At 33.5% G+C, this 26,192-nt stretch overlaps 2 protein-coding genes across 2 annotated transcripts; one reads left to right on the top strand and one right to left on the bottom strand.

The window, feature by feature from the left end:
• Nucleotides 1–2,925: 2,925 nt before the first annotated feature.
• Nucleotides 2,926–13,476, bottom strand: LOC140780187 (3-isopropylmalate dehydratase large subunit, chloroplastic). Its single transcript, XM_073125587.1, has 15 exons — nt 13,224–13,476; nt 13,007–13,138; nt 12,576–12,746; nt 11,414–11,566; nt 11,209–11,277; nt 10,993–11,109; nt 9,760–9,834; nt 9,575–9,652; nt 9,402–9,497; nt 9,162–9,211; nt 7,874–7,928; nt 7,599–7,730; nt 3,973–4,020; nt 3,733–3,891; nt 2,926–3,311 (listed from the first exon to the last, which is right to left on the bottom strand). The coding sequence occupies exons 1-15, from the start codon at nt 13,305–13,307 to the stop codon at nt 3,171–3,173; spliced, it is 1,560 nt and encodes a 519-aa protein (XP_072981688.1). The 5' UTR covers nt 13,308–13,476; the 3' UTR covers nt 2,926–3,170.
• Nucleotides 13,477–22,061: 8,585 nt separating this feature from the next.
• Nucleotides 22,062–23,366, top strand: LOC140758248 (galactolipase DONGLE, chloroplastic-like). Its single transcript, XM_073094344.1, has one exon. It carries the CDS (start codon nt 22,062–22,064, stop codon nt 23,364–23,366), a length of 1,305 nt encoding a protein of 434 aa, XP_072950445.1.
• The last annotated feature ends 2,826 nt before the right edge of the window (nt 23,367–26,192 follow it).

The raw sequence follows: 26,192 nt of genomic DNA, 5'->3' as shown, positions 1-26,192 counted from the left end.
TAACCATTAGATCTTCATCAAAGTGATTGATAAACAATTAACTTTACGGTACGAAATAAGCTCTCTACACGTTTTCTTTTCTTCCGTTAAGATTTCTCTCTTAAATATAATTATGCCTTAATTATAGGAGATATCATTTAATATTAAATAATTTAAATTTGATTATTTAGAGATAAACTTCAATTTAAATATAATTCTCTATCTCTATCTATTAAAATTTAATTTAAGTCAATCTTAAACTAATGGGAGATATATGTAAATAATAAAAATAATCAAAAATATAAAATGTAATTAAATTTCATCAAATTAATTATAAAAGACATCAATACCCTTATTTTCATATATATACATTACTCTCGATTAATGATATATATGTCTTTTACTTAATAAAATATTAAGATAATATAATTATTAAAAAATAATGTGCAAGATTATATATCTAAAAAAAGTTACCTGCTAAACCGGTAATATCTTTCATTCCTATTATACCCTTAAAGATCTTAACCGTTAGATCTTTATCAAATTGATTGATAAAGAATTAATTCTATTGCACGGAAGAAACCCTCAACAAATTAACGTTATTTTTAGATAATAACCGCTAAAAGATTAAATTAAAAAAATTTATATATATAAAATATTAAACGAATCAACATTGTAGGATAAGATTAAAATGCCGAACTAATTAGCATTTTTGTTTAGAGATTAAATGCCGATTAGTTCAGCATTTTTATTATGGCTATAGTAAATTAGATCTCATTTAGTAGTCTATTTCGGTAAAAATAAATTAGAACAGGGACGGAATGAAAAATGTAAATATTTTACACATTTTAATTGCTCTATTTTGGGTGATTTATTTTAATAATAATAATAATAATAATAATAATAGAAAATTATCTCCCTCTTTAACCCTTAACGTTTCTGTTGCTATTTTGTTTGTGTATATTCTTCTAATTTCCCCCCCAAACTCTATCCACGTAATACCGAGTGATATGGACGAGCACTTTACGTAAAGTAGGTAGCAACATGAGACACGTCACACGTAGCGTTCGTTCTTTTTTCTTCTTCCTGGAAAGTGGGTTCCTGGAAAATCTAGAGCATGGAAAGTGGACCTGGGACGTGATTTCTAATGACAGGGAGAGGTTAATTAATGAACCGACGTTGTGGATTGACTAAATCTTTAGTCAAAAGTTGCTAACATAGGAGTGGACAATTCTTAGTCAAATTTGACTCGAAGACGTGTTTTTCATCAGGTATGATGTTGGACTTAGAATATTATACCATCAATTTGGATAGTATTGATAGGTTTTACAAAATAAAGTCTTATTTTTTTTAACCAATCTATGGGTTGAATTTATGATACAAAACTATAGAGAATTAGACTAGTTTTCTAATGCATCTAAATAATACATATCAAATTTTAGATAATGACAAGTTTGAATTGTATAATTGTCAAAAATTAAAATAAATAACAGTTTTAATTTAAATATAATTATAAAAAAAATAAAGTGAGGCAAATAAAATTATTGAGTGGTGAAATGAATTAATCCTTAGCCTTTGTATTTACTAAAACATGAATGGCCCACTAAGATTGGACCTTTTCACATCCCAGGTGCAGGGAGTTTCTTTATCTTGGCTTGCAAGGAAATTGTTGGGTGGAGTCCTATCTAAACGTGTTTGATTGAACAAATCAACATTATGCTCATATCCATAGATTTTGCACTACTACTTAGCGAATGGCATCTTCTTCTGGAAATCCTATGCCTCGAGGACACTATCATTAGGTAGGTGGTCGTTTGGTAGGCAATAAGATAAACTACTCTGGCTTGAGATGCTTCCACTTCGAAGCAGAAAGTTTCCCTTCCTCTCTTTTTTTTTTTTTTCTTTCAATGCGTACAAAAATGACCAAACATAATTCATGAATAAAGTTTTTTAAAGTCATAGACACAATAAAGTAGTTTTCTGAGTTTTTTTTTTAATATCATTCATGAGCCTATGGGCTAATACAGAGACACTTAGGTTCCGCTAAACTTTTAGCTGTTTAGTTTAGACTTCAAGCCATAAGCGTCACCAAACAATTGCTCCGAATCAAACGCTGCCGAGACCTGCTCGAAACCATTGTATTGCCGAACTACTCCTCCAAACTAACCACACTGTCAAGCTATCAACCAAATCAAACCAAGCCACCAAACTACTCAATAATTTCTGCACAATATTATTTGAGATTGAAGTTAGAGCCCATAACCTCATTAGTCATGGGGAAGGTACCTCCTAACCAACTCTAGTAGAGTTGGTTGGTAAAGTAGTTTTCTAAGTTGAAGGTACTTTAGGATAAACATTCAACCACCACTAAAGAAATCACGAATATACAAGACCTCTTTAAAGTCTGCTGTGGCTATATTGGACAGGATAGCTTGTTAGTTGTTACAATTTTTTTGCATTAAGTTGCCAACATCATTGGAGAGTTAATGCTCCAACCTTTCCTTCTTTCTAGAACAGTGATCCAGGAAAACCTGCTGCGTATGGCATGTTCACTGCATAGGTGACGAAAGTCACCTTGGGTGAATCTTTAAATAACTAAAGAGGAAGTTGTTCCTGATACAATAACATCAAGAATGCAGCAGTAGTTAGCATATTCCCATACAATAGCACAACTGACCTGGGGAATCCTGCTCAGTGATTTAATTCACCAACGATGCTACGCAGCAGATGATCTGCTTCCGTGACAGCAGATTTTTTTTTTCTCTCTTTTTTCCTGCCAACCAAGTGGTGCGACGCACACAAACGCATGAAGCTCCTGCAATCGGGGCTTGCAGTTTATCCGCTGCCCAACCAAGGGCTTGGTAAACGTAAACATTGAGCAAGGATTCCCCATGCCAGTTGCATGTCAACATCCCTTCTGCCATCTGATAAGTGAACACAAGAGAATACGTCAAACATTTAGGCTATTCGGTCCACAAAATAACCAGTCAATTAACAGATTAATATTTGTTATGTGCTCTCACAAAATATAACTCATTCTTCACTCATGGTGCTAGTAAATACTGTAAGAAGATAAGCTTGGAAGTCCACTTATTAGTCCACTTATTCTGATAATGCGAACTTGCAGTCCGTATTAATTATACAGTATAAGTTACAGTGGATTGACGCTGATAAAGATCAGATCCGCTCTTCTACAGCAGAAACTCCCGTGGATCTGTAACGAAGCCTGTCAATGCTGAAGCTGCAGCTGTGTAGGGTGAAGCCAGATAGATCTGCCCTTCTTTGTGACCCATTCTGCCAGGGAAGTTCCTATTGGTGGTAGACACGCAGACCTACAAGCAGACATCAATTGGATAACTTAAAATGATAAAGTGCAACACTAGTCTGAATAAAACAACCATCAGTGAAATCAGAAAGCCAAGATATATTTATGACAAAGCACCATCATGTGGTTATCGTCCACCCGAGAGGTTTTAACTTCTTGTTAGGATGCAAGTTTAGTGGTCACCAGGTAGGTCTTATAAGCATTATATTAGAACTGCTAATAGTCTAGTGAGTGCACATAGAAAAGGACCCAAATAAAAGATCTTTCATCAGTAAAACCAGCAAGGCATCTAATATTTGCTATAGCAGTTAAACGGGCTCATGCAACACTTGCTTGGCCTTGCCAGGCAAACGCAAGGATGTAATAGCACAGAAGGAGCTAAATGCCTAGCACAATATCTGATCTCATAATTCATATTATACACTTGCCTGAGGTTCATTCATCCGTGCATATGTGTCTCGTGGACCACCCAAACAAGCACCACAACTAGGACTAGCTGGCACGTCACAACCAGCCTCCTCAAATATCTGAGAACAAGTCTTGCCACCAGATCCTGGAACTGGCAGACTGTATATATCCATCCACACCTACAAAATTTTATAAGAACAGAAATTGCTGAATCCTAATTTAAGAAAGTTCATTTCAAGATTTCTGAATAGATATACTACCTTCTGTGTTGCAGGAACAAGAAAAGTTGGAACCTTCACCTTTTTGCCCTGTTAATACAAGCTAAATTAGTCATCTGCTCAAGATTTTTTAACTCAATGTCATCATTAGTTGTATGAATAAACAATATAAATCAACCACATGGATAAAACTTCAGAAAAAAAGAATATTCCAACCTTTCAACAGGTTTGGCAGTTATGACTACAACAAATATACAAGTCAAAGACAATGCTATTACAAAACACAAAAATATTTCAACAGTTTTCTGACTGCACTTCACAGCATGAGCGCTGTACAGTACATGAACAGGGGCCAATATTATCAGCTTCCAAAAGCAGATATTCCTACTTGAGAAAATTGAAAAACTAACCAACTAGATATCCTTTACCTTCAAAATTCATTTACTCCTAGATTCTTATAAACAAGTATCAAAAAGAAATATATGAGAAAAACGATAATCCAAGTGCTTACTGAAACAGGGCAAATAATAAGACTATTGGGCAATTATTTGTTGAAAAGATAACATTTGTATTGGACGTTGTGTTGTACATTGTCTTGATCTCATGTTGGAGAAAATTGTTAAAAATTTTGAAATTAAAAAAGCAATACATGAAGATCAAAAAGCATCATGCAATATGAAGATAATCTTATGTAGACATTTACATCATAATAGTGGTCTATAGAAATTAAAAAAATAAATCTAAAAATGAAATATTAGGTGAACTTTGAAGAGCGTGATTTTTTAGAAATATATCTTAGGATAATATCACAATTGTCACTATAGTATTTGAGTCTCTTGTCAATATATTATGACTTAATCGTGACAATATAAGAAAATCAATAGAAAAACGTGCACAAAAGTTATAGTAAGTCATAGAAGTTGATTGACTCCAAATGAAACAAACAACTATATTGTGATATACATGCTGCTTAGTAGACTTGCTTGCAATTTACTTACTTTTATTCACAAGTATTTTAAAGTTTGAATGCTTACAAGTAGTGTATTGAAAAGCATTAGCAAGTGGCAAACAGTCACCCCACTGCCTAGCGCGAAGGCAGGTTAGCATTTTAATATATAACAAATAAAAAATAATTATACATGATATATAAATATATACTAATATAATATATTATATGTATATAAACATTTAATATAATGTAATTTACAAACAAAACAATACATATATAAAGGGCCAGCTTACGAGCCAAGCCTCTCTCTAGGGCCATCTTACGAGCCAAACCTCTCTCTGACCTAAAAACTACATATACACATTTTATTAAACGCATCTAAATAATATGGGTGCATGATAGTTATGAGAGTGTGATAGAGAGAAAAGGGTGAGTGAGTAGGTGACACGTGGTAGCCAGTGAGAGGGTAAGTGAAAAGTAAGAGAAAAGAAAAGAAAAGTAGCAGATCCCAATGTGAGACAAAAGAAAGAAAGCGAGAGATATAGGAAGAGCACCCGCTCGCCACTACTTGCCACTACTCAGCCCAACCGCAGCCTATCCCCTTTGCGGGGCGGATAGTGCTTTGGCAATTGCCTTGGTCTCTTTTCAAAACCGTGCTTACAGTCTACAAGATTGAAATTACAATATCTTGTGGTATTTTATTAATCCAATATTTCAATATTCTAGATACATCACTAATGATGTTTAAGTCTTGATGGGAGTTAGGAATGTCATCCGCGAGCCTGGCATTCATAAACAAATCTTTTGTAGCAAAGAGATGAGTTATTATCCAATTAAATAATTTCCTTAGTTTTTGTTTCAAGTTTCAACCTAATCGGTATCTTATAATATGTATGCATTGATATATTTCAAATGGAAAGATATAAATTGAGAGTCGAATAATTCAATACAATTAAAGTTGTTGCTGCAGCTATATCTCATAATACTCCAGCTAAATAGTGGTTTATTTATGGATAGAAAAAGACCAAATTTGACACTAATAGCAAAAGATCTTAAGTCAAACTATCTTCGTCACAGTGTGAGGAATACACTACTTTTTAGTTAATCCACACCAAAATACAAAACAGATTGATAATAGAGAGATTGAAAAGCTAGTTTTCTGTCATTATAATATAAAAAATGAAAAAAAATTAAAAAGGAAAGCAGAAAATGATCGATTTAAATTATGTTTTTGATGAAGAAAACCCTTTAACTCTATGGATTAGAGAAATGGAGGACAAATTATTAAATGATAGAGATAATCCTTTAGTTGGATGAGGTGTTATAGAATAGGGAGGTTGCGACGAGAGTAAAGGCTAGTACGAGCCATTTAGCAATGAGGTACTAAAGGATTAAGTACCTGGTGGTGAATCATCTTTTCCACAATTGCTAAAGGAAGTTAACAAAATTAGCATATAGAAATTGGAGACAAAGAAACTAAAGTAGATATCATCAATATTGCTACGAGGATGTTGCTAAAGGAAGTTAAGAAAATTAACATATAGAAATTAAGGACAGAAACTAAAGTAGATATCAATATTGCTATGAGGATGTTCCTTCTTATAAGTATGATTTATTGAGTATTCATTATTTGGAGCCATTACATGATTCATATATTGATTATTATATTTCTCAGACACGAAAAATAGAGCAATTTTGATATGACTAGTTTGATGCAATCAATCTTTAAAGTACTAGTCCCTAAACATTAGTACTTATAATATGACGACGACAGAAGAATTCACCGGATCTAGCTCAAAATTTATCATGATTTTGAGTATGTGAATATTTTTTTTAGTTTTTAGGCTTCATATATGAGTAATTTTTATTTGCTACTTTTTTATCATATTTTCTAAAGTTTTAGAAATTTTCATGTAATTTTAAATATTTTTTAAAATTTTAAGTAATTAAAAATAATCCGATACTATATCAACTAATACGTATCATCTTTTGGGATGGCCAATTCTGAACATGATCCTGATACTCAAAATCTTGCACATGCATATACACATACTATCACGACATAAACTACATAAAGCACAACAATCCTCCAATTCCACAGACTAAGCACAAGAAAGCTTGCCCTTAGTTACAAACAGTTGTACCTAGAACCACAACTTTTGCCTTTTAAAATTGTAACTTATTATTTGCATTGTGTATTAGGCACTTGAAAGTTTTGAATATCATTAGCTCTCATTACATGCTTCACTCAATCTAGGTTGAAAATGCTCTTTACCAACGAGAAACTACACATGAACAATATGCAACTTGCGGCATTATGTAAATGTGCATAGTATATTGGTGAATCTAACATAAATCTTCACCTAAGCTGTGGACTTGTACTAATTGCATAAAATGGACATATATAGGGTTTGTTCTTCTAGTAAATAAAACAAATAGAGTGTATTCATGGAAGAGCTTCTTTGTCTCTCTATGTCTAATGTCTATCATGCTACAAAAGAGTTTCGACACTATAACGAGGCTAAAAGTAAGACTCAATGTTTTGCCACTTCGAAATGTTTAACATCTTCAGCTTGAAAGTGAATGATGCTAAAAATCCAATCAACGATCATGTTAGGCTTGTTAGTAACTAATTAACAACATTGCGAATAGTTGCCAAATTTCCACATCATATGCAAACTAGAGAGAATAGCTAGGAACTTGAGTAAGGAGCTCCTACCGAAGCTTGGAAAACCTTGGCTGCAGCTAGAAAATCCTCAGTCTTCCCTCCAGTACAAGAGCCGATGTATACCCTATCAATCTTGACATCTTTGCATTCTCTTGCTAAAGCACGATTATCAGGTGAATGTGGCTGGGAAATATGACAATGACCCAGTTTAACAATATAGAAGATGCAAAATATATAATTGTTAAAAGAATGCTTAAAAATTGTGATATTTGAAAATTTTATTTAACAAAAAGTAAGTAATGAAGTAAAATATCGTACTTATGTACCTTAGCAACTGACGGTTCCAACTTGGACACATCAAATCTGTAATCACTAATAAATCTGGCAAGCAACATGCACAATAAGTGGACAGCAACACAATATACCATTTGATAGAAAAGCCAAAACTTTAAATAGAATAAACAGGCAAGACTCAGTTTACTAGCCACTAATCAACCTTTAGTAATGTCAGTAAAGCTAATAACAACAAATTATATACTACTTGAATTCAAAAAGAATCAAAGATGTAAAGGTGTTCTGGGATAGTTAAGGATAAGCAACTGGTAACGAGGTTCTCCATACAGGCTCATGCATCTTGCCATCTTCATTTAATCATTGGAATAAGCATGACAAAGTAGCCTTATTACACAAAGTGGAAGGAAATCTGAATGGCCAAAACAGTTCTTTTATGGTGCATACTCTTTCAATATTTGATTGTATTAATTATGGTGGGAGTGGTTCATCTACATAATATCATAGGATGGAACACAAGGTCATCAATTATACATTGATACTACATGATGGAGAGGATCAAAGAATGAGGGCAAAATAAAGTGTTTGACTTACTCGAGTAATCTAATTAAAAAGAATTACTGTGAAATGATATATTTGCTGGCTAAGAAGAAGGAAAAACTTAAGTCGGACAAGTGCCATCTGAAGTTCTGAACAGAACGAAAGATGTGGCATCACTATGTTAGACACTAGTAACTATATTATCACCTACTTTTAACTAAAAAAGAACACCATTATTCGGTCACAACATTGTATCAGAGAATCACCTTTGCAAGCTTTGAAAGAGTCAAGCATAGCTTCAACTCTGCCATTCTGCTATCTAAAGTTCTGATGCAAATCATGCAATCACTTTCTTGGTAAATAATTATTGCTCAGTGGTTCTTATACAAATAGTATGAGGATTTTAGGTAAACAATAAAACAACAAGAATTGAGCTACACTAAGTAGTAGTTGAAGTAAAATAAAGCAAAATTGGTCTTCAACGCCAAACTATTATGTCAGCTTGAATATTTGAGTATAATAATCATTCTGTTGAATTCTCTACGGCATCTGCTCTCAAGTTCAGAGCCATTAATCAATTCTACATTGAAAAAGAAAAAAGAAACTAAAAGTCAACTTGAAGTTGAGCAGTTGATAAGAACTTAGCTGGAATTCAAATTATTTGGTTTTGCTGCTGAGGAGAGTAGACGATAATTATAAACTTGGAAACAATCTGTATCTATAAAAACTTTTGAATTACCATACTCATAAGATGTCAATAGATGATAGTCAATTTAAAGTTACCTGGCATTGTTGTCACTGTAAACAGGTTTAAACTCCACAGACGTCTTATCCTGCACAAGTATGAAAAAATTATGACCTGAAACAACCAAAAAACCGGTAACTACTAGACCTGTGAAATTATGCAGAATTAATCATTTTCTCCTATTAAGGATCCCCAAAAAAACAGAAAATTTTGCAGAATATAAAAGGAGTATTCGCGTACCAAGAAGCATTAACATGAGTGGTAAACAACTTTCCTACCTCAAGGTACTTAAATGTAGTAGCATCTGCAGGGACAACCCCATTCTTGCCGCCAGCTTCTACAACCATATTGCACAATGTCATCCTCTCTTCCATCTAGCACATAAACCATATGTCATAAAACTATTCTTCCAAATCTTATCTTACTAGATATTTTACAGCATGACACTTACGGTTAAACTTTCAACAGTAGAGCCGACAAATTCCATCGATTTATATGTCGCACCAGAAACAGTTATCTCACCAATGATCTGCACAAAAGAATTGGAGGAACAATGCCTTGATACAGTCTCTCATTAAAAAATAATACAGTAAAGGACAACAATTAATCCTAACGTAACCCAATTTCGAGCCTTACTTGCAAAATCAAATCTTTGGCAAGTAAATAATCAGGCATTTCACCATCCAAAACAAACCTCATGGTTGGAGGTACCTGCAATTGTAAAAATCAGGCATCTGCAGATGGTTGACATAAAGGTCTTAAGACGACATTCCTTTATAACATAGGTCTACAACCTATTACAGCAGAAAGTTCAGCAATAACACATCTTACTAACAGAAAAATTATTTTCTTCTTGAATGGATATTTGTACATAACACCACATATTCTTCAGAAGATACATAAAAAGCAACTGCATTTAACTCCTTACAGAGCAGCACTTTTGCTTTGCATTTTATTCTAGAAAATAGTTTTGACTTAATTGAAACCCAACTACACTCAACTTCAGATTTGAATAGTAAGGAAAACTAGATAATCACCAAACGTTAGGTGCATGTCCTGCTCTCTTATGTGCCCTTCTTATTCTCATCTTTCTAAATACTCTCAATCTCCAAAAACATCACATTATAGAGTGCAAAAAGATAGAAGACATGATACTAATTATAACATTACACAGAAACAGAAAGAGAAAATCATAACATCTACACAGAGAGAAATAGAAAATTAATCACAACATGTCTTAAAAATAGCATAATTTCTGATTTCAAATAATTGGAGAGTCATATGAGAACTTATATAGATTTCTAACAAAGCAATATATAAACCTCAAGGTTAGGCCTAACTAATCAGAGTCAAAGCTTCCTTCTATCAGAAAGAACTAACTTCGACTATGAAACTAATGTTAGGTTGCAACTGTGTATGCATTTGATAAGTGCTTAAATGCTGATGCATATAATACCTAATAAGAATTTGTCATGTTTAAGACTTTAAGCATCTAAATAAAACTTAGCACTATTGTTAAAATGAAGCATCCAAATGCATTTCATTGCCCATAGACAAACCTATTTTTAGTCGACAAGACTGTCATCAAAACATGAACAGTAAGTGCAATCATGCACCCGACATATATGTATTACTAAGTATCAGCCATCATATATGGAAAATGGAGACCGAAATAACCATAAAAACCTTTCAAACAGAGTACTGGAGGAACACATCTGTATTAGCTCCACCAAATATTGTGTTAGAGAGCTCATTGTAACACAGATCATCAATTAGCGAAAAAGGATGATACAGTTTTTAAACATAAACAACAAATAAACTTTGAAAGTAAACATCATAAGAAAATGAGACAGCCTTTAGAGTTTAGACCTTGAGTAGAACTTTCCCAGTGCCCATCACAAAACCTGCATCAGTATTTCCAATTCCAGTAGCAAACTGACCAAAAGCCCCAGCATTACACGTATGAGAATCTGTGCCAAGCAAAACCTACAAGAAAGTTCAAAATCAAAAAACAAGAAATTAGAATAGACTATAATAAAACAACTTTTATACTGAAGCAAAAGAGACTTCACTAGTAAAATGCACCTCGCCAGGTCTGCAATGACCTTCTTGAGCAAGAGCAATGTGACATACACCTTTATAATCTGGATTAGCCTACAACTTTGAATAAGAAAAGTGAGTATTACAATGAAGCAAAAAAACGTGAAAAAAATATATTCTTGTGAAATAATAACATTTTTCTCGTTTATAGATACATCAATTAGAAGGAGAATAAGAAAGAAAGTTATACCTTGAAATTACCAAGATCCTTGATATCATAAAAGTACTTAATATTTTGCTCCATACAAAAGTCCCTTAAGATATCTACATTCCTATTGGCACGCTCATCTGAAGTGAATATGTAGTGATCAGGTATGATTACAATCTTTTCACGGTCCCAAACCTGCGATCACAAGTCAAACAAGTATACAAAAGCTTTTTAGATCAAATAGCCAAAATTTTCTTAAACCTGTCAGAAGTAAACCTACAATATCAAGAGATGCTAAAGATAACTCTAAGCTCACGACTTAGTCAAATTTACAATCATAAATAACCAAAGGAATATGCTTCAAGGGCATACAACCACAGGATATTACCAAGTATTTAACTGATACTAAATATTATGCAAGCTAAGACTTCTTGATGTTCAAATGATTATGATGAACAAAGTAATAGAATGCCTTAAGAAGCAATCTGTTCAACCTGGTAATGTACAATGGAACGCAGTTTATTATTGATGGCACCTCCAACTTTATGATTTGTCCATCTTCCATCACTTATGGACATGCTAAGTAATAAACTGTAGCTAATTCTCCCAGAGGGTTCTATCTTATATGTTGATTGATCATACAATCCAATCATATATAATAAATGATATTGCTATTCGATGTTGCATTCATGTGCATAAAATTCCAAGTAAATGACTAGCAATCGATGAAAATTGATCTTGACACAAGAAAATAGTGTGGCTATATCCAATGGATTTATGCATCAATTACTTTCTTTAAAATTGCAGACAAGCTACATTCCTAATGCACAAGCAGTGTGCTCCCAATTAGGGGAAAACCAATTCAAAATTTAAAAAAAAAATATTCTACTTTTCATGAAAAATGATGGCGTAGAATTTACAAAATCATGTTGCATCCTTTGGGTGACCTAGTTGTTTAACTTCTAGTTGCCTACAAACAAATCATTATTTTTACAAGATAAAGGAAACTACACGAACTCACAAAATGCTGGGTTTGCACGAATGGTCAAAGAACAATACTTCTAAATCTACAATGACTAATTCTCATCAAAGATTATACAATCAAATACATCAGCAGATGATTTCGGAATATGTTGATAGAACAAGAAATAAGCAAACAAAAGAAGTCCTATCCCAAATACACGATGCCAATGCCACTGATCACCTTTGCATTTTCACCAAACTCTTTCTTGAAGATCCCCATGGTCCCTGGACCGCAAACATCGTGGGTCATCAAAACATCCACATTCACCCAGATGTTCTCTCCGGGTTCCAAATGTGAACGTTCCGACGCCCTCGCAAGAATCTTCTCCGTCATCGTCATCGCATTTTTCACCTGAATGACAATGGAAATCCAACTAAATTCCCGACAAATTAAGGAAAACAAAAGGACCAAGAAGGAAAATAAGCAGGAAAAATTATTGCGTTATTAAGTACGATCCAACACTGTTTGATCGGTATTGAAGAAGAATATAATAATTCATTTTTAGTACCTTCCAATTACAAGCTGTTAGCTAAAATCAAATCGATAAAAAATAATACGGGGCGTGAAATATAAAAGCTCATAAAACAAAAGATCGAAGAAGAAATCCCTACCGAGCCGGTGGCCGCGGGAGAACGGGGTGATTGAGACGGAGCCATGACCGCGAGAATCTTCTTGAGGGCTTGCTTGCGACATCGATGGGCGCTGATCGAGCGGGAGAAGCAAGTGCTATTCCCGAATTCCTTCTGCAAGAAGAGCAAGGTAACACATATATACGTATGAAATCCATCCAAATAGAGATCAAAATGGTCAAGTAAACGGACTAAGAACCTTTGCGCCGAAGAGAGCGGAGTTGGAGGAAGAAGAAGAAGAAGAAGAACAAGAAGAAGAAACCATAAGGACGGACGAAGCCATGGATTAGAGGTGGAATTTTCGAGCTCGTGGTCTCTGTGGTGGAAAGAAAGAAGAGCAGAGCCACCTGAAGTCGATTGGAGGAGAGAGGACAACGGTCAAGAATTAGGGTATCCAAGTGACTGCATGAGGTCGTCTCGCAGGCGGAGGGGGGATTCGGAACCCGGACCGCTCTCAGACCGGGTTGGGTCTGCTTACACTTTTTCTTTTTCTTTTTTTATCGTTCATAAGCCCGAACGCTAGCTATGGATTAGACAAAGGGCAACCCTCCATAGATACAAAAATAATTAGGCCCCACCGAGCTTTTAGCTGTCTAGTCTAGGCTTCAAGTTATATGTGTCATCAAACAATTACTCTGAACCAAATGCCATCGAAACCTGCTCCAAACCGTTGTACTGCCGAGCTGTTCTTCCAGGTTAACTGCATTGCTGAGCCATCAACTAAATTAAGTCAAGCTATCAAACCACCAAATAATTTCTCTACAATACTATTTGGGGTTGGAGTTGAACTCATAACCTTTTTAATCATAGGGGAGGTAACTATCAACTCTATTAGCAACCAAGTCGAGTCCGCTAACATTAGTCTAAGTTTGAATTTTTCCAAATAAGCCCCTCTTATTCCTTCATATTGCAAAAGAAAGAGGATAATGAAATAGTTACATACAACTAGGGCAGTCAAAACAATAAGATTTTTTGGAGGGTTAGATGCACATTTTACCCTCCTTTTTTATTCTCAAAATTATTTTTATCTCATATACTTCAAAAAGTCCCCGACTAAAATTAACGAAGCATGCCCAAATGACCAAAATACCCTTATTATATTTATTAGGCAAAATAGATGAGTTTTTTTATCTAATTTTTTTTAACTCATATTTATCTTATTCTTAAATTTGATATAACTATTAACTTCATAAAAATATAAAACTTACTATATAATTGGCACAATAAGAGAAGTAAGAGAATAAAACATGTGGTAATTTTTTTAAGAGAAAGAAATGCTTATATAAGAGGGAAATGGTATTGAAAAATGGATATAATTTAGCCGTTTTGAAATTTTTTGGGCGTGCTTTGTTAATTTGGGGAAAAATTGACGGTATCACTTTAATTATAAGTATACTTTTAAAGTGTAGGGGTAAAGTGATTTTGTTAAGTAGAGGAGGGGTAAAATATATTTAACCCATTTACCATTTTCTTTCTTTCTATTTTAAATTGAAAAAATATTATTATAAATTAAATAGAAATATTAAATCATCTTAATCTACACTAAAAATATTATAAAAATTATTACACACATAAATCCAATTATAATTTTACTTTTTATTTGACTAAAGCGTAACTCATTCGCTTTATCATGCTCCTCGTATCTAAAAATGAATTAAGCTTGATGAACTAGATTCTGCTCGAAATTAATTTCAAGTCAAGCTTGATCACAGGTTGACTCGAATGCTAATGTTAGAATTTTGGCTGGTCTATTAGTTGCTTGCAGACCCAAGCTATCCTCTAGGATTCATATTTTCTCCTATGAGAATCCTAATTCAATTTAGGTTTAGAAGAATAAACAAACTAGGAAAGCTTAATCATACTAGATTTGTGTAAACCACCGAGGATTCAATTCAAATTTGATTCAAACTTGAATTATGATTGATTAGAAATATACTCAAAATATGCTCCAACTCGAATTAGACTAGAATTGAAATCTAATCAAGTCATCTTCGAAATTAATTTCAAGCTAAGCTTGACCAGAACCTGGCTCGATCAAGCTCGGCTAGATTACACTCGTACATGGGACTAAAATTAGAGATAGAAAGGGAGAGTTAAGCTAAAAACTTTATACTTGATCTTTTAAATAATTTTTATATTTTGAGCCATTATTGTGCCTTAAAATAGCTAAAAATTAACCTCATAAAGGAAAATAAAATATTAAAGGCGAAGCCTTAAAAGGCCTTGTGTGTGCTCATTCTCTTTGGGCCCATGGGCCATGATTAATTTATCGGCCCATCTTTATCGGGATTGTTTTATTTTCACTTCACGCCTTATATTCTTTATTTATTATTTACACCCTGCCATTTCACTTTCTTGTATTCATAAAAAAAGGGGGAAAATATAATTTATATCCCGGTCAAAATTACTTTTTTTTTATTACTTAAATTCTTTAATTTTAAAATAACTTTTGCACTTTGGTTTTACATCAACTAATTAGAACAAAAAAATCTTCCCACTTTTACATTTTGGGCATTGCAAAAAAATTAATTAAAATAGGTGAGAATTAACAAATTGAATATAAAAAGTACCTCCATTGTGAGTTTTGATAGAAAAAAACCAACAATTTTAAATAAAAATTTAGGTGCTCACTTTGAAATTTGGCCTAATACAGAGGGTAAAATGTACTCAACCTGTAATAAATATTAAAAAAAAAACACGCTATTTATCATTGTGTGGCCACATGAGAAAAAACAAGGGGTCAAATTAAAAAGGGGAAAGGGATAAAAGTGTAAAATAAAATAAACGCATAATATAAGGTGTGAATCATAAATTCCCCAAAATTCTCTCCTTTGTTTATTTAGTCAATCACGTGGAAGGCGAGGAGAAGCGCGTCAGTGACACGTGCTGTCTTTGGAGTTGAACGGCTGATGGTTCACCGACAAATGATTCTGTAACTTTGACCCAAAATAATGGATCACTGTCGAAGAAACTCCCGCGGTATAAAACGTCAATCGACTTCAACTTTACTTCGAAGTAAATTTATTATGAATAAATTATTTAATTGTTAGCTGTTTGATAATTTATCTCGGCTCAATCCAACAACTCAGCAATGTATTAGTTTCGATAACAAATTAGTAGCACGATGGTTTAGAAAGATTGATCTATTGTATTTAGTTCAAAGCAATGATTCAGCAGCATAATGTCTTAGAGCTTAGATCAAATGACTTAGTGTATTTGCCAAAGCTTTGTAAAACTTAAGTATCTTTATATTAAAGAAGGGTTGGCTTTTTATCCCGTTTATGTCTAACTTTCGAACTTGAATAATAATAATAATAATAATAATAATAATAATAATAATAATAATAATAATAATTCATGTTTTCTATCATTTTTTATTCGGAAGGCTAGGTTTTAGAAAATGGGTATTCTACAAGAATTCATGATCTAATTCTAAATTTCTAGCTTGGTTAGTGCATAATTATTCTTTATTCGTCAATACTTTCTCTTATCTATAAATAGCACATCAAAAACTACTATTTTTATTTAGAAGTGTGCTTAAATATGGTAAACATGCATAACTTTAAATTATGCAAATATATTTATCTCAGGTGATGGAAGTGTGACAGTACCACCCTTTCTTTTACCAATGTGTATAAACTTGTGATTAGAGTTTAAGACTATATATTCCTATAACATTTAAAGTGCCTAGAATGGTTAGCATTATCATCATCATCTTAGTTATAGTAATAATAGTATTTATATATAGACGCATGTATATATGTAATATATTATCAATATATAAGTTGGACGGCTCAAATCTATTTATGTAATATTCTCGTGAAAACTTCAGCCATAAATCAATATTACATTTATAACGCAACAATTGACTTATAACTCCATGTATTGATCATGTATATTTGACGCCCTCAATCGCCCTTGGTCTAATCCTACGGTTCAAGACCGTCACCCAAATTGATCAATTAACCTGCCCTAAATCTCCGCCCTTCTATTATAGGGTGATAGAACTCGACCATTGAAGTCCAATATTTAAACTTTGACCCTCCCTAAAGAATCATATATATTTAACTAATTAATATAATTTTGGATAAAGTCCAAATGTTCCAAGTCCTAAAGTTTCCAGTCATGACATACTACATCCATATGATAACATGCCATCATCATCAAGCTTCTTTAGTTTTACTTTCATATTAACTAATAGGAATGTTGAATTGTGACTGTAAAAATTCAATCACAATGTTAAAGAGTCCTAGATAACTTCATTGACATACTACATCCGTATGATAACATGCCATCATCATCAAGCTTCTTTAATTTTACTTTCATATTAACTAATAGGAAAGTTGAATTGTGACTATAAAGTTTCAATCACAATGTTAAAGAGTCCTAGATAACTTCGTTGAACTGGGTTCTATTCCCACAGGATAACATTTACTTATGCAAGACTTCTAATATGCATCATTTCGTACAAGTTTAAAAATGAAACATTTGTCAAGAGATTAGACCAAAGACCACAGTATATAATTCATTCTTTACTTTATCCATTCCTTTGACCTCTATGGATTATAGTCTGGTCTAAAGAACTAAACAATGCATTCTAACGTAGGAGTTCGGAAATTTGCAACAAAAATAAAAGTAAAACCAACCTTGTGCGTTTATTTTGGTTTGAACTTATATATTTAATTTTAGCTTTTATATTTTTACGTTTAAATTATAAAATTTCAGAAAAAGTAATAAAGGTAAGTGTTAGAACTAAATATATATATATGTAATCAAATATAAATATACATATATTATTTTTAGAGTTAATCTTCTGAACTATCACTATTTTCTATGTATCTCTCTAAACATTTTTTTTCTACCTATATAAACCCACTTGAATTAAGAAAATTCATAGCTTAGGGAGTCTTTATACGGTCTATAAAGATTAAAAATAATCAGGGGTACTTAGAAAACAGTGATGTTTCCTAGCGACCAAGTGGAATTACTTCTATTTTTTGTTGTTGTTGTGATGCAGTTCTTTGAGCTAGTGATCATATTAAACTAATTGAGAATGGTCCTATTTAATATGATTGTGTAAATAATATAATCTAGATTGTGAATGCCAAATAAAATTTTAAGGACTTTTTGGCTACATTGATAGAAACCAATCGAGTATAATGTAGTTGGTGAACTTGGACTGTAACAAGATTATTATTATTTTAATTAATCTACTTTTTATTGGTAAGGTCTTCTTTAGTATTCAAGTTGAAAACTTTACTTATTGTTTGATATAAAATACAAGAAACTACTATTTTATAAGCGTTCAGTGCATTTATTATGTATACAAATCAAATAATTATTGCATTTAATAAACTAATAATGTTAGTTATTTCCTATGCCAATCACTATATTGTACCTATGAGCTTTATTAGGTGTAATATATTTAGCATAACTAAACAAAGAAAATTAATTTACGCAATATAATTATAAATATTATCATACTAACATTAAAATATATTATATAGGTGGATGTTTATATTTCATAGTATTAAACTACATTTATTAATACAAACTAAGTTTACCATTCGAGAATGCACTAAGTAAAGAATGGACTGATACCTCGCTGGATTCTCTTTATAATCCAATTATTTGTATGGATGCACTTGTCTATAGACTTTTTATTATAAAAGAAAACAACCAATACCAATTGCATGCAAATAAGAACTCATTTTGAACAAGCTAAACTTTCATGAGAATAGTGCCAAAATTAGGAAACAACTATTCTTCCCTGAGATAGTTATAAAAAAAGATGAAAGAAAAGTTAATGTATATGAATTGCTTGCTTGTTTCCAAGTGAATTAGTTTGGTCAAAGGATTATTCGGTTTTTATTTCATTTCCTACCAATGGTCAGAGGAGCAAGCTAGCTAACTAGTATATATATATATAACTATTAAATTACAAACAAAAAGTTTATGAATGTCAACCTTAGATTTCTTACTATACTTTCATACCATGAAGGTTTCTTTCACTAGTCATAAACTATTATGCGTGTTTCATCTTCAGTCTGGATGATGTCCTTCCTTTATATTTTATCTTCCAAACTAGTTAATTATATTATTCTTTTTAACTTAACTGCTACTTAAATATTGTATTAAAGCTATCTTTTTCTAAAAGTCATTGTCTGAAGATTGCTATTACTTTTAATTCCGTCTGTTTGGAATATATGGAATATATAAATAACACGTGAAATGAATATAAATTTTGCAGTATATATGCGGCACATTTTATTATTTATTATTCGTTTTACTTAAGAAATATTAAGAGATACACACGTGAAATATATATTTGCAACGAGAAGAGAAGTGATTGAATTTAAGAACGTAAGTTTAGCTGAGCATGTATAACGATTCACAAGTCAACTAAAGCAGCCAAACAGCCGTGCAATATAAGCGAAGCTGGTCGAATTTAACGTGTGAATTTTGCTACTTGCGTCGATAACTTTGAAGATTTAAAACTGTTTTACTTTTGGTGGTCAACTCTCAAGTTGAACATCTCTTCCAAGAAATATTGTAGATAATTTATCCTCAATCGTATCTCTCCTTTTCAACTTATACGTAGAAATCATGCAAGTTGATGAACGGAGCCGAAGTTTTTCTTTTAAAAAGAAAAAAAGGAACAGTTGAGTTCATGAGTGATAAGATTCACTAGTATATTAAATATTATTTAGAAAGTTGAATTAGAACATCTAAATGGTGTTTAAATAATAAAAGGATAGATACATTTCTATATATTATTGAGTACTGGTCGGTCGGAGGAGAGATGAGAGAGAAATTTTAAAATAACGTGAAAATAGGGTATACTTCCCCGTTATTATAATTTATTTTTTTCAGTATATAGTTTATATTCGAGGACTCTACTCGCTTCTATATTAGTGATGTATTTGTTATAACCTACAACGAGTTTTAATGTAGTTTTCAGCATCTTAATTTTTCTAATAATGATGTATATGTTCCTTGTTCTTTCACACTCAACGTGGGTCTCATGTGAGAGCAACCTCACACGAAAACCAAGTGGCAGGTTTATAGTATTTCAAATATAAATAAATTATTAAAATTATAAAAGATTAATGTTAAACTCAAACCGAATTACTTGAATGCAAACACGAATACAATCTATTTGATAACCGGTACCCAAACCTAATTATAGTCTGTAATAAATTAGCGAATTGGGTCAAAAATCACCAAAGTTATAAATGAGTAACTGGATCGAGTTCTTTTTTATAGTCAGGTTAAGCGAAATTAACACATCGATTATCCAAAACTAATTAAAGTTTATCTTAAATCATCACCCTTAAAAGTATAACCCTAAGAATATCTAATGCATGTCCTAAAGTATAAACATGAACCACACTTGTCTTGAACCCTAGGTGACAAACTATAGCTATCAAAGTATCATCTACTCAACTCCAAGCTACCTTTTTTTTTTTTGAAGGTCCTTTCTTTCTCAACCTTCTAAAAGGAATATTTACAAAATTTCTAAGTCAGCAGCACATTTGAATAAAATTAATCAATGGATTGGAAAGGCTCCTCTTGTCATTTTTCTTGGCCGAAAGATGAGAATTGGCAGGAAATGAGAAAGGGATGCATACTGCCATCAAATCTACTCAAAAAGTGGGTAGTTGGGGTTTTTTTTTATTTTTTTTTGTTATGGGTAAGAAATATTATGTATAAATTAACTATACTAAAATAAATTATAAAAAATATCCAATCTTGCCTATAGCTAATGAGCCTGAAGAGAAAGAAATATGAAAGAAAGAAGAAAATAAATGTATTTTAGAAAGTTAAAAAAAAAAATTTGTGGTGGAAGAATTTTTCTTTTCATGCTATCCACAGAAATGGTCATTTTCTCCGCATATTTGATAAAATATAAAGCTTAATTTATAAATATTATAAATTAAAGAATGTAAACCGCAAATAATAGGCCGTGGTTTCTAGTTTGCCGCGAGTTTTTGATCAAAATAGACTCATTTTAAATTTATTTATCAAATAAGGTTTAATTCACTGTAGCCCTAATAAAAACACTGATTAGTTCAGTGTTTTTATCGTCAGACAATCTTTTTCTTAAATTATTGAAAGACTAAGTTAAAAAAATTTAATATACATAAAACACTGAATGCTGAATAGATCGGCATTTTAGGACCATACAAAAAAGAAAAGCTAAACAGCTCAGCGTTTTTGCTCAGAAAAAAGAAATATTAATCGGTTCAACATTTTTGTTAGGGCTAGACTGAATTAGAGTCATCTGGTAAATAAGTTTGAGGCAAGTCCTTCCTGTTAAAAAGTTATGGAACAGGGTTAGTTTGTCCAAAAGCTAGGTTGCAGCTTTCTTCCTCGTTGAACGTAGCTTTGCATCACCGTAGGTTAAAAATAAAAATAAAAATAAAAAGAAGAGGGGGTGAAATAGAAAAAGGTCGTAGAAAATTAAAGCCTCGAGAATAACAACGTCTCTGAGCTCCCGGAAAGCGACAAGAGGAATCACTGTTGAGAAAACGGCGCTCACGACTGAGCACTAATTCCCATTACACGAAAGGAAACCAAAAAATAAAAAAGAATAAAAATGTCCTTCTTTAATGCAATTAGAACCCCCAAAAAAGAAAAAGAAATTAATACGTCCATTTCGCTGCCGAATTCTAAGTCAACCTCCATGAACTCATCGCAGAGCTCATCAGCAAATATTCCAGCCTGAGAGGAAAATCGCGAAACCCCCCTGCAACCGACCACTTAAAATAAATTCCCCACCACGCCCTCAGTCAAATCTCGCGCCAAACAATTCCACCACCTTCCTCTTCTTCTTCTTCTTCTTCTTCTTCTTCTTCTTCTTCTTCTTCTTCTACTTCTTCTTCTTCTTATTATTATTATTATCCTTCTTCTCCCCTCAATCTTAGTGTGAGAATAATACCCAACCCCTTGATTTCAAACCCACCTAAACCCTTTCTACATATCTATATATATATTGCCCTTAAATCGCCTTCGCAGTTCCAATATCATATCACCAATGGCATCGCACATCAGCTTGATGTCGAACCCCTCTCCTATTTCACGCAATTCGACATCGCCGAGATCGCGCGTCGTCGTTTCGAACGTGGTGGTCACACGGTCCACTTCGGTGGTGACACTCAAACACGCGAATTATGCCGCTGTCAAGGCGGAGGGGAAGGCGGAGGCGGAGGCGCCGCTCGCTGGGGTGTGGAGGGAGATCCAGGGATCCGACGATTGGCAAGATCTGATGGAGCCGTTGAACCCGCTCCTAAGGTCGGAGATCGTCCGGTACGGGGAGTTCGTGGCGGCGTGCTACAAGGCGTTCGACCTCGACCCGAGCTCGAAACGGTACCTGAACTGCAAGCACGGGAAGCCGCGGATGCTCCGCGAGGTCGGGATGGGGGATTCCGGGTATGTCGTCACGAAGTACATCTACGCGACGCCGAACATCACCATCCCGACGCGGACGGCGGCGTGCAGCAGCCGGTGGATCGGCTACGTCGCGGTGTCCGACGACGAGAACATGAAGAAGATCGGGAGGAGGGACATCTTAGTCTCGTTCCGAGGTACGGTGACACCCGCGGAATGGCTCGCGAACCTGATGAGCTCGCTGACGCCGGCCCGCCTCGACCCGCACGACCCCCGCCCGGACGTGATGGTCGAGTCCGGCTTCCTCAACGTCTACACCTCCGACGACAGCTCGAACAAGTTCAGCAACGGAAGCTGCAGAGAGCAGGTGCTCTCCGAGATGGCACGGCTAATCAACAAGCACAAGCACGAAGAGCTGAGCATCACATTGGCCGGGCATAGCATGGGGAGCTCCATAGCTCTCCTCCTCGGCTACGACCTCGCTGAGCTCGGCCTCAACCGCGACGCCGCAGGCCGGGAGGTCCCGATCACCGTCTACTCCTTCGGCGGGCCGAGGGTGGGGAACCTAGGGTTCAAGGAGCGGTGCGAGGAGCTAGGGGTGAAGGTGCTGAGAGTGGTGAACGTGAACGATCCGATAACGAAGCTCCCAGGGGTGTTCTTGAACGAATCGTCGCCATGGAGATGCCTTTGCTATGCTCACGTCGGGGTGGAGCTCACCCTCGACTTCTTCAAGATGATGAACCCTACCTGCGTCCATGACATAGATCACTACGTTGGGCTGCTCAAATCTTGCTCCCAGGTGGAGAGGATGATCAACAAGGAAGGGGTTGATTCGTTCACCAGAGTTTCCAACTATATTAGCTTGCAGAAGCAAAAGTGGGATATTGCATGGCAATGGCAAGATGCTGCAAGGCACGTTATTGCCAACTTGGTGCAATCTATAAGGATTTGAACATCACTACTAGATATATCACTTCTTCTTTTTTGTCTAATACTATATATATTCCATGTATATATATATATATATATCAAGAGAGCTAGATGTGGATCAAGATATATCAATATCTTGGCATGCATGGTTTTGGGATGACATGAAGATAATTAAGCTATTTTCTCTCGTAGAAAGTGTCTCTAAAGAAGTGAAAACTTAATTAAACGAGTGCCTATTGTTGTTATTCAAACTAGATGAAACTAATGATGTTAATATGAGCTTTCTTTGACGACATGAGAGATAAGATTAATTATTTCATTCTAAGTTTTGTTTTGAATCATAGAGAATTTGCAGACTATAATCATAGGTTAAATATAAAGATTAATCATCTCCGTTATAAAAGTTAGATATATGAGCTAAACTATGAGTCACAAATGATTGAAGCTATCGTGTATATATATATATATATATATATATATATATAATTTCTCATCTTACAAAGCCACACTGAGGGTCGTTAGTCCAACTTTTCATACTAAAATATATGACCCCACGAGTCTTCCATTATAAGGTATTCAAACTCTAACCGTAATGTTGAACTTCTTGACTCTTACCCTTAGACATTTACTCCAATTAATGTCTTTAATTATAACCACTCTTGGAATTAATTAACACGGCTAGATATTCTTGAAATGGAAATTATATAAATCATGCATTAGTAAATGTTTATTGATCAATTCTGGCAAGTAGTTTGATACATTAATAGAGAAAGTTATATATACTTCTCCCCCCCCCCCCCCCCCCCCCCCCCCCCCCCCACCACTTCCATTAACGACAAACTAACGATTGTATTTTAGTCCAAATTATATGAGATTTAAATATTTAGGTTAAAAAAAAAGTACATAAGAGTTTTGTGTAATTAGAACAGGAGTAGTTTAACGTGCAATTTCTTCTATATATTTATATGTTGGTACTTGATCCATGATAAATTATGGTCACAGGACTAGACGTTAGTGCTGTGATATGTTGGAGAGAGGGATTGTAGCAATGCAAATAAGTCGGTGACACAGTAAGCAATTAAATGCTAGATGTGGATGTTTAATTAACTGTGATCATCTCATTTAATTTATCACCTTCATTCCATCCCCCAGTCAAAGAAGCTATAGCTTACTCATGCTATATCAATGATACATCAGTTCCCATTCTAACACATCATTGCATTAATAAGAAATGGATATATATATATATATATATATATATATATATATATATATATATATATATATATATATATATAGTTTAGCTTTCAATGGGAACTCCATTAATACTATATTTGTCCATCACTTAATTAAATTTCAGAATTTTTATATGACCAATTAATTTAGTCAATACCCATAACATTAGGTCTAACTAAGCAAGAATGTAAGTGTAATTCTCCTCTTCTTTTTTATCATTTTTCCAGTAGTTAGGATTTTTTTTTGGAGAGAGAGAGGAAAAATGAAAGGTCAAGAGAGAAAAATAATAGTACAAGAAACAATTAAAGATCGAAGAAAGAATTAAGAGCAGAAAAGTCTGTTTTGCATTAATTTGATGGATATATGAAAAGACTGCCATTTATGCCAAAAACATCTTCAAATCTGCTGCAAAAAGGGATTCAGTAATAGCACACAACAACAAAAAATCTCCTTTATTCTTCCATAACAATCAACATATTTCACTGGTCTAATATTTGAAGCAACATGATTTTTCTTGACCTTTTGAATAAATTTCAGAGGGCTTTTATTGAATTTTGCCTTTAATTATCACTTGTATTTTCTTTTATAACAACTACTTAGAAAATTAATACTTTTGTTAAATATATATATTAAGAAGAGAAAACTCTTACATCCAAACCCCATATTTCTACAATGGACCATGGTTTGCCACCTAGTATAATTGCCCAATTTGACTCAAGGTATACATGATTAATTTAAAAAGAGAGGTACTTTGAGCTCAAAATAATACAGTAACTAATGAGGGTAGCTAATATACCAGGGCCCAGGATTGAGGCACTTTATGATATCACTGGGGGAGTCACAATCAACCTCTAAGTAGGTAATGCAAGGTTCTACTTGTAAGCTATATAACTACATCAGGGTGAACATGAATTGGAGAAATTTATATACCGCACCCATCTTTGTATAAAATTATGGTTTCCGGCCTACATTTTTATTATTTATTATTTGAATAATATAATTTAATGAATATATGTAAAAAAATATTTTGTTGTTAGATCTGTTAGCTAAACTTAATTAAATATCTAGGTTAAATTAACTATACTAAGAACATTACGAAGATATCCTCACTCATATTAAATTTACCTAACATGTACTAACTCAACCTAACCCAAAATAAACCCAAGCCAACTAAATTCAACTCAACAAAACCCAATATATATTAAGAGTATATTAGTCATTTTAAGAATAAAATATCTCTAAGTAACGGAATATTTTTCCGGTGTTAGTTCAAATTTAATAAATAAGTGTTTTCTGCACGTATTCACTAAATTATAGGGCTCAATTTATAAATAGTGAAAATATAAGATATAAACAATAATTTCGTTTCAAGACCGGATGTATACACAAATTTTCATATGTCTTAATCTCCGTATAGTTAAACATCCTTGTTTTCTTTTCTAAGAGAATTGGAGATGAGTAATAGATAGATACAAGCTAAGATTACGACATGCAATTCCAATGATTCATATATTATCGTGTGGATATGGATGAACCGACCAAATGCTATCACTTTTACTTGAAGATTAGTATATATCTAGATTAAGAGATAGTTATATTAATATATTAATAT

The sequence above is a fragment of the Typha angustifolia genome, chromosome 3, assembly GCF_048772165.1.
Source record: "Typha angustifolia cultivar Huaian chromosome 3, ASM4877216v1, whole genome shotgun sequence".
Taxonomy (NCBI): Eukaryota; Viridiplantae; Streptophyta; class Magnoliopsida; order Poales; family Typhaceae; genus Typha; species Typha angustifolia.
This window is presented reverse-complemented; position numbering and strand designations above follow the sequence as displayed.

Excerpts from the sequence above, each read along its gene's own strand:
- LOC140758248 (XM_073094344.1), top strand. The coding sequence starts at position 22,062 with ATGGCATCGCACATCAGCTTGATGTCGAACCCCTCTCCTATTTCACGC.
- LOC140780187 (XM_073125587.1), bottom strand. The coding sequence starts at position 13,307 with ATGGCTTCGTCCGTCCTTATGGTTTCTTCTTCTTGTTCTTCTTCTTCT. Across the intron at positions 9,653-9,759 it reads CCAAAGATTTGATTTTGCAA|ATCATTGGTGAGATAACTGT; the intron begins GTAAGGCTCGAA and ends TCTTTTGTGCAG. Across the intron at positions 9,498-9,574 it reads CTACTGTTGAAAGTTTAACC|ATGGAAGAGAGGATGACATT; the intron begins GTAAGTGTCATG and ends TTTATGTGCTAG.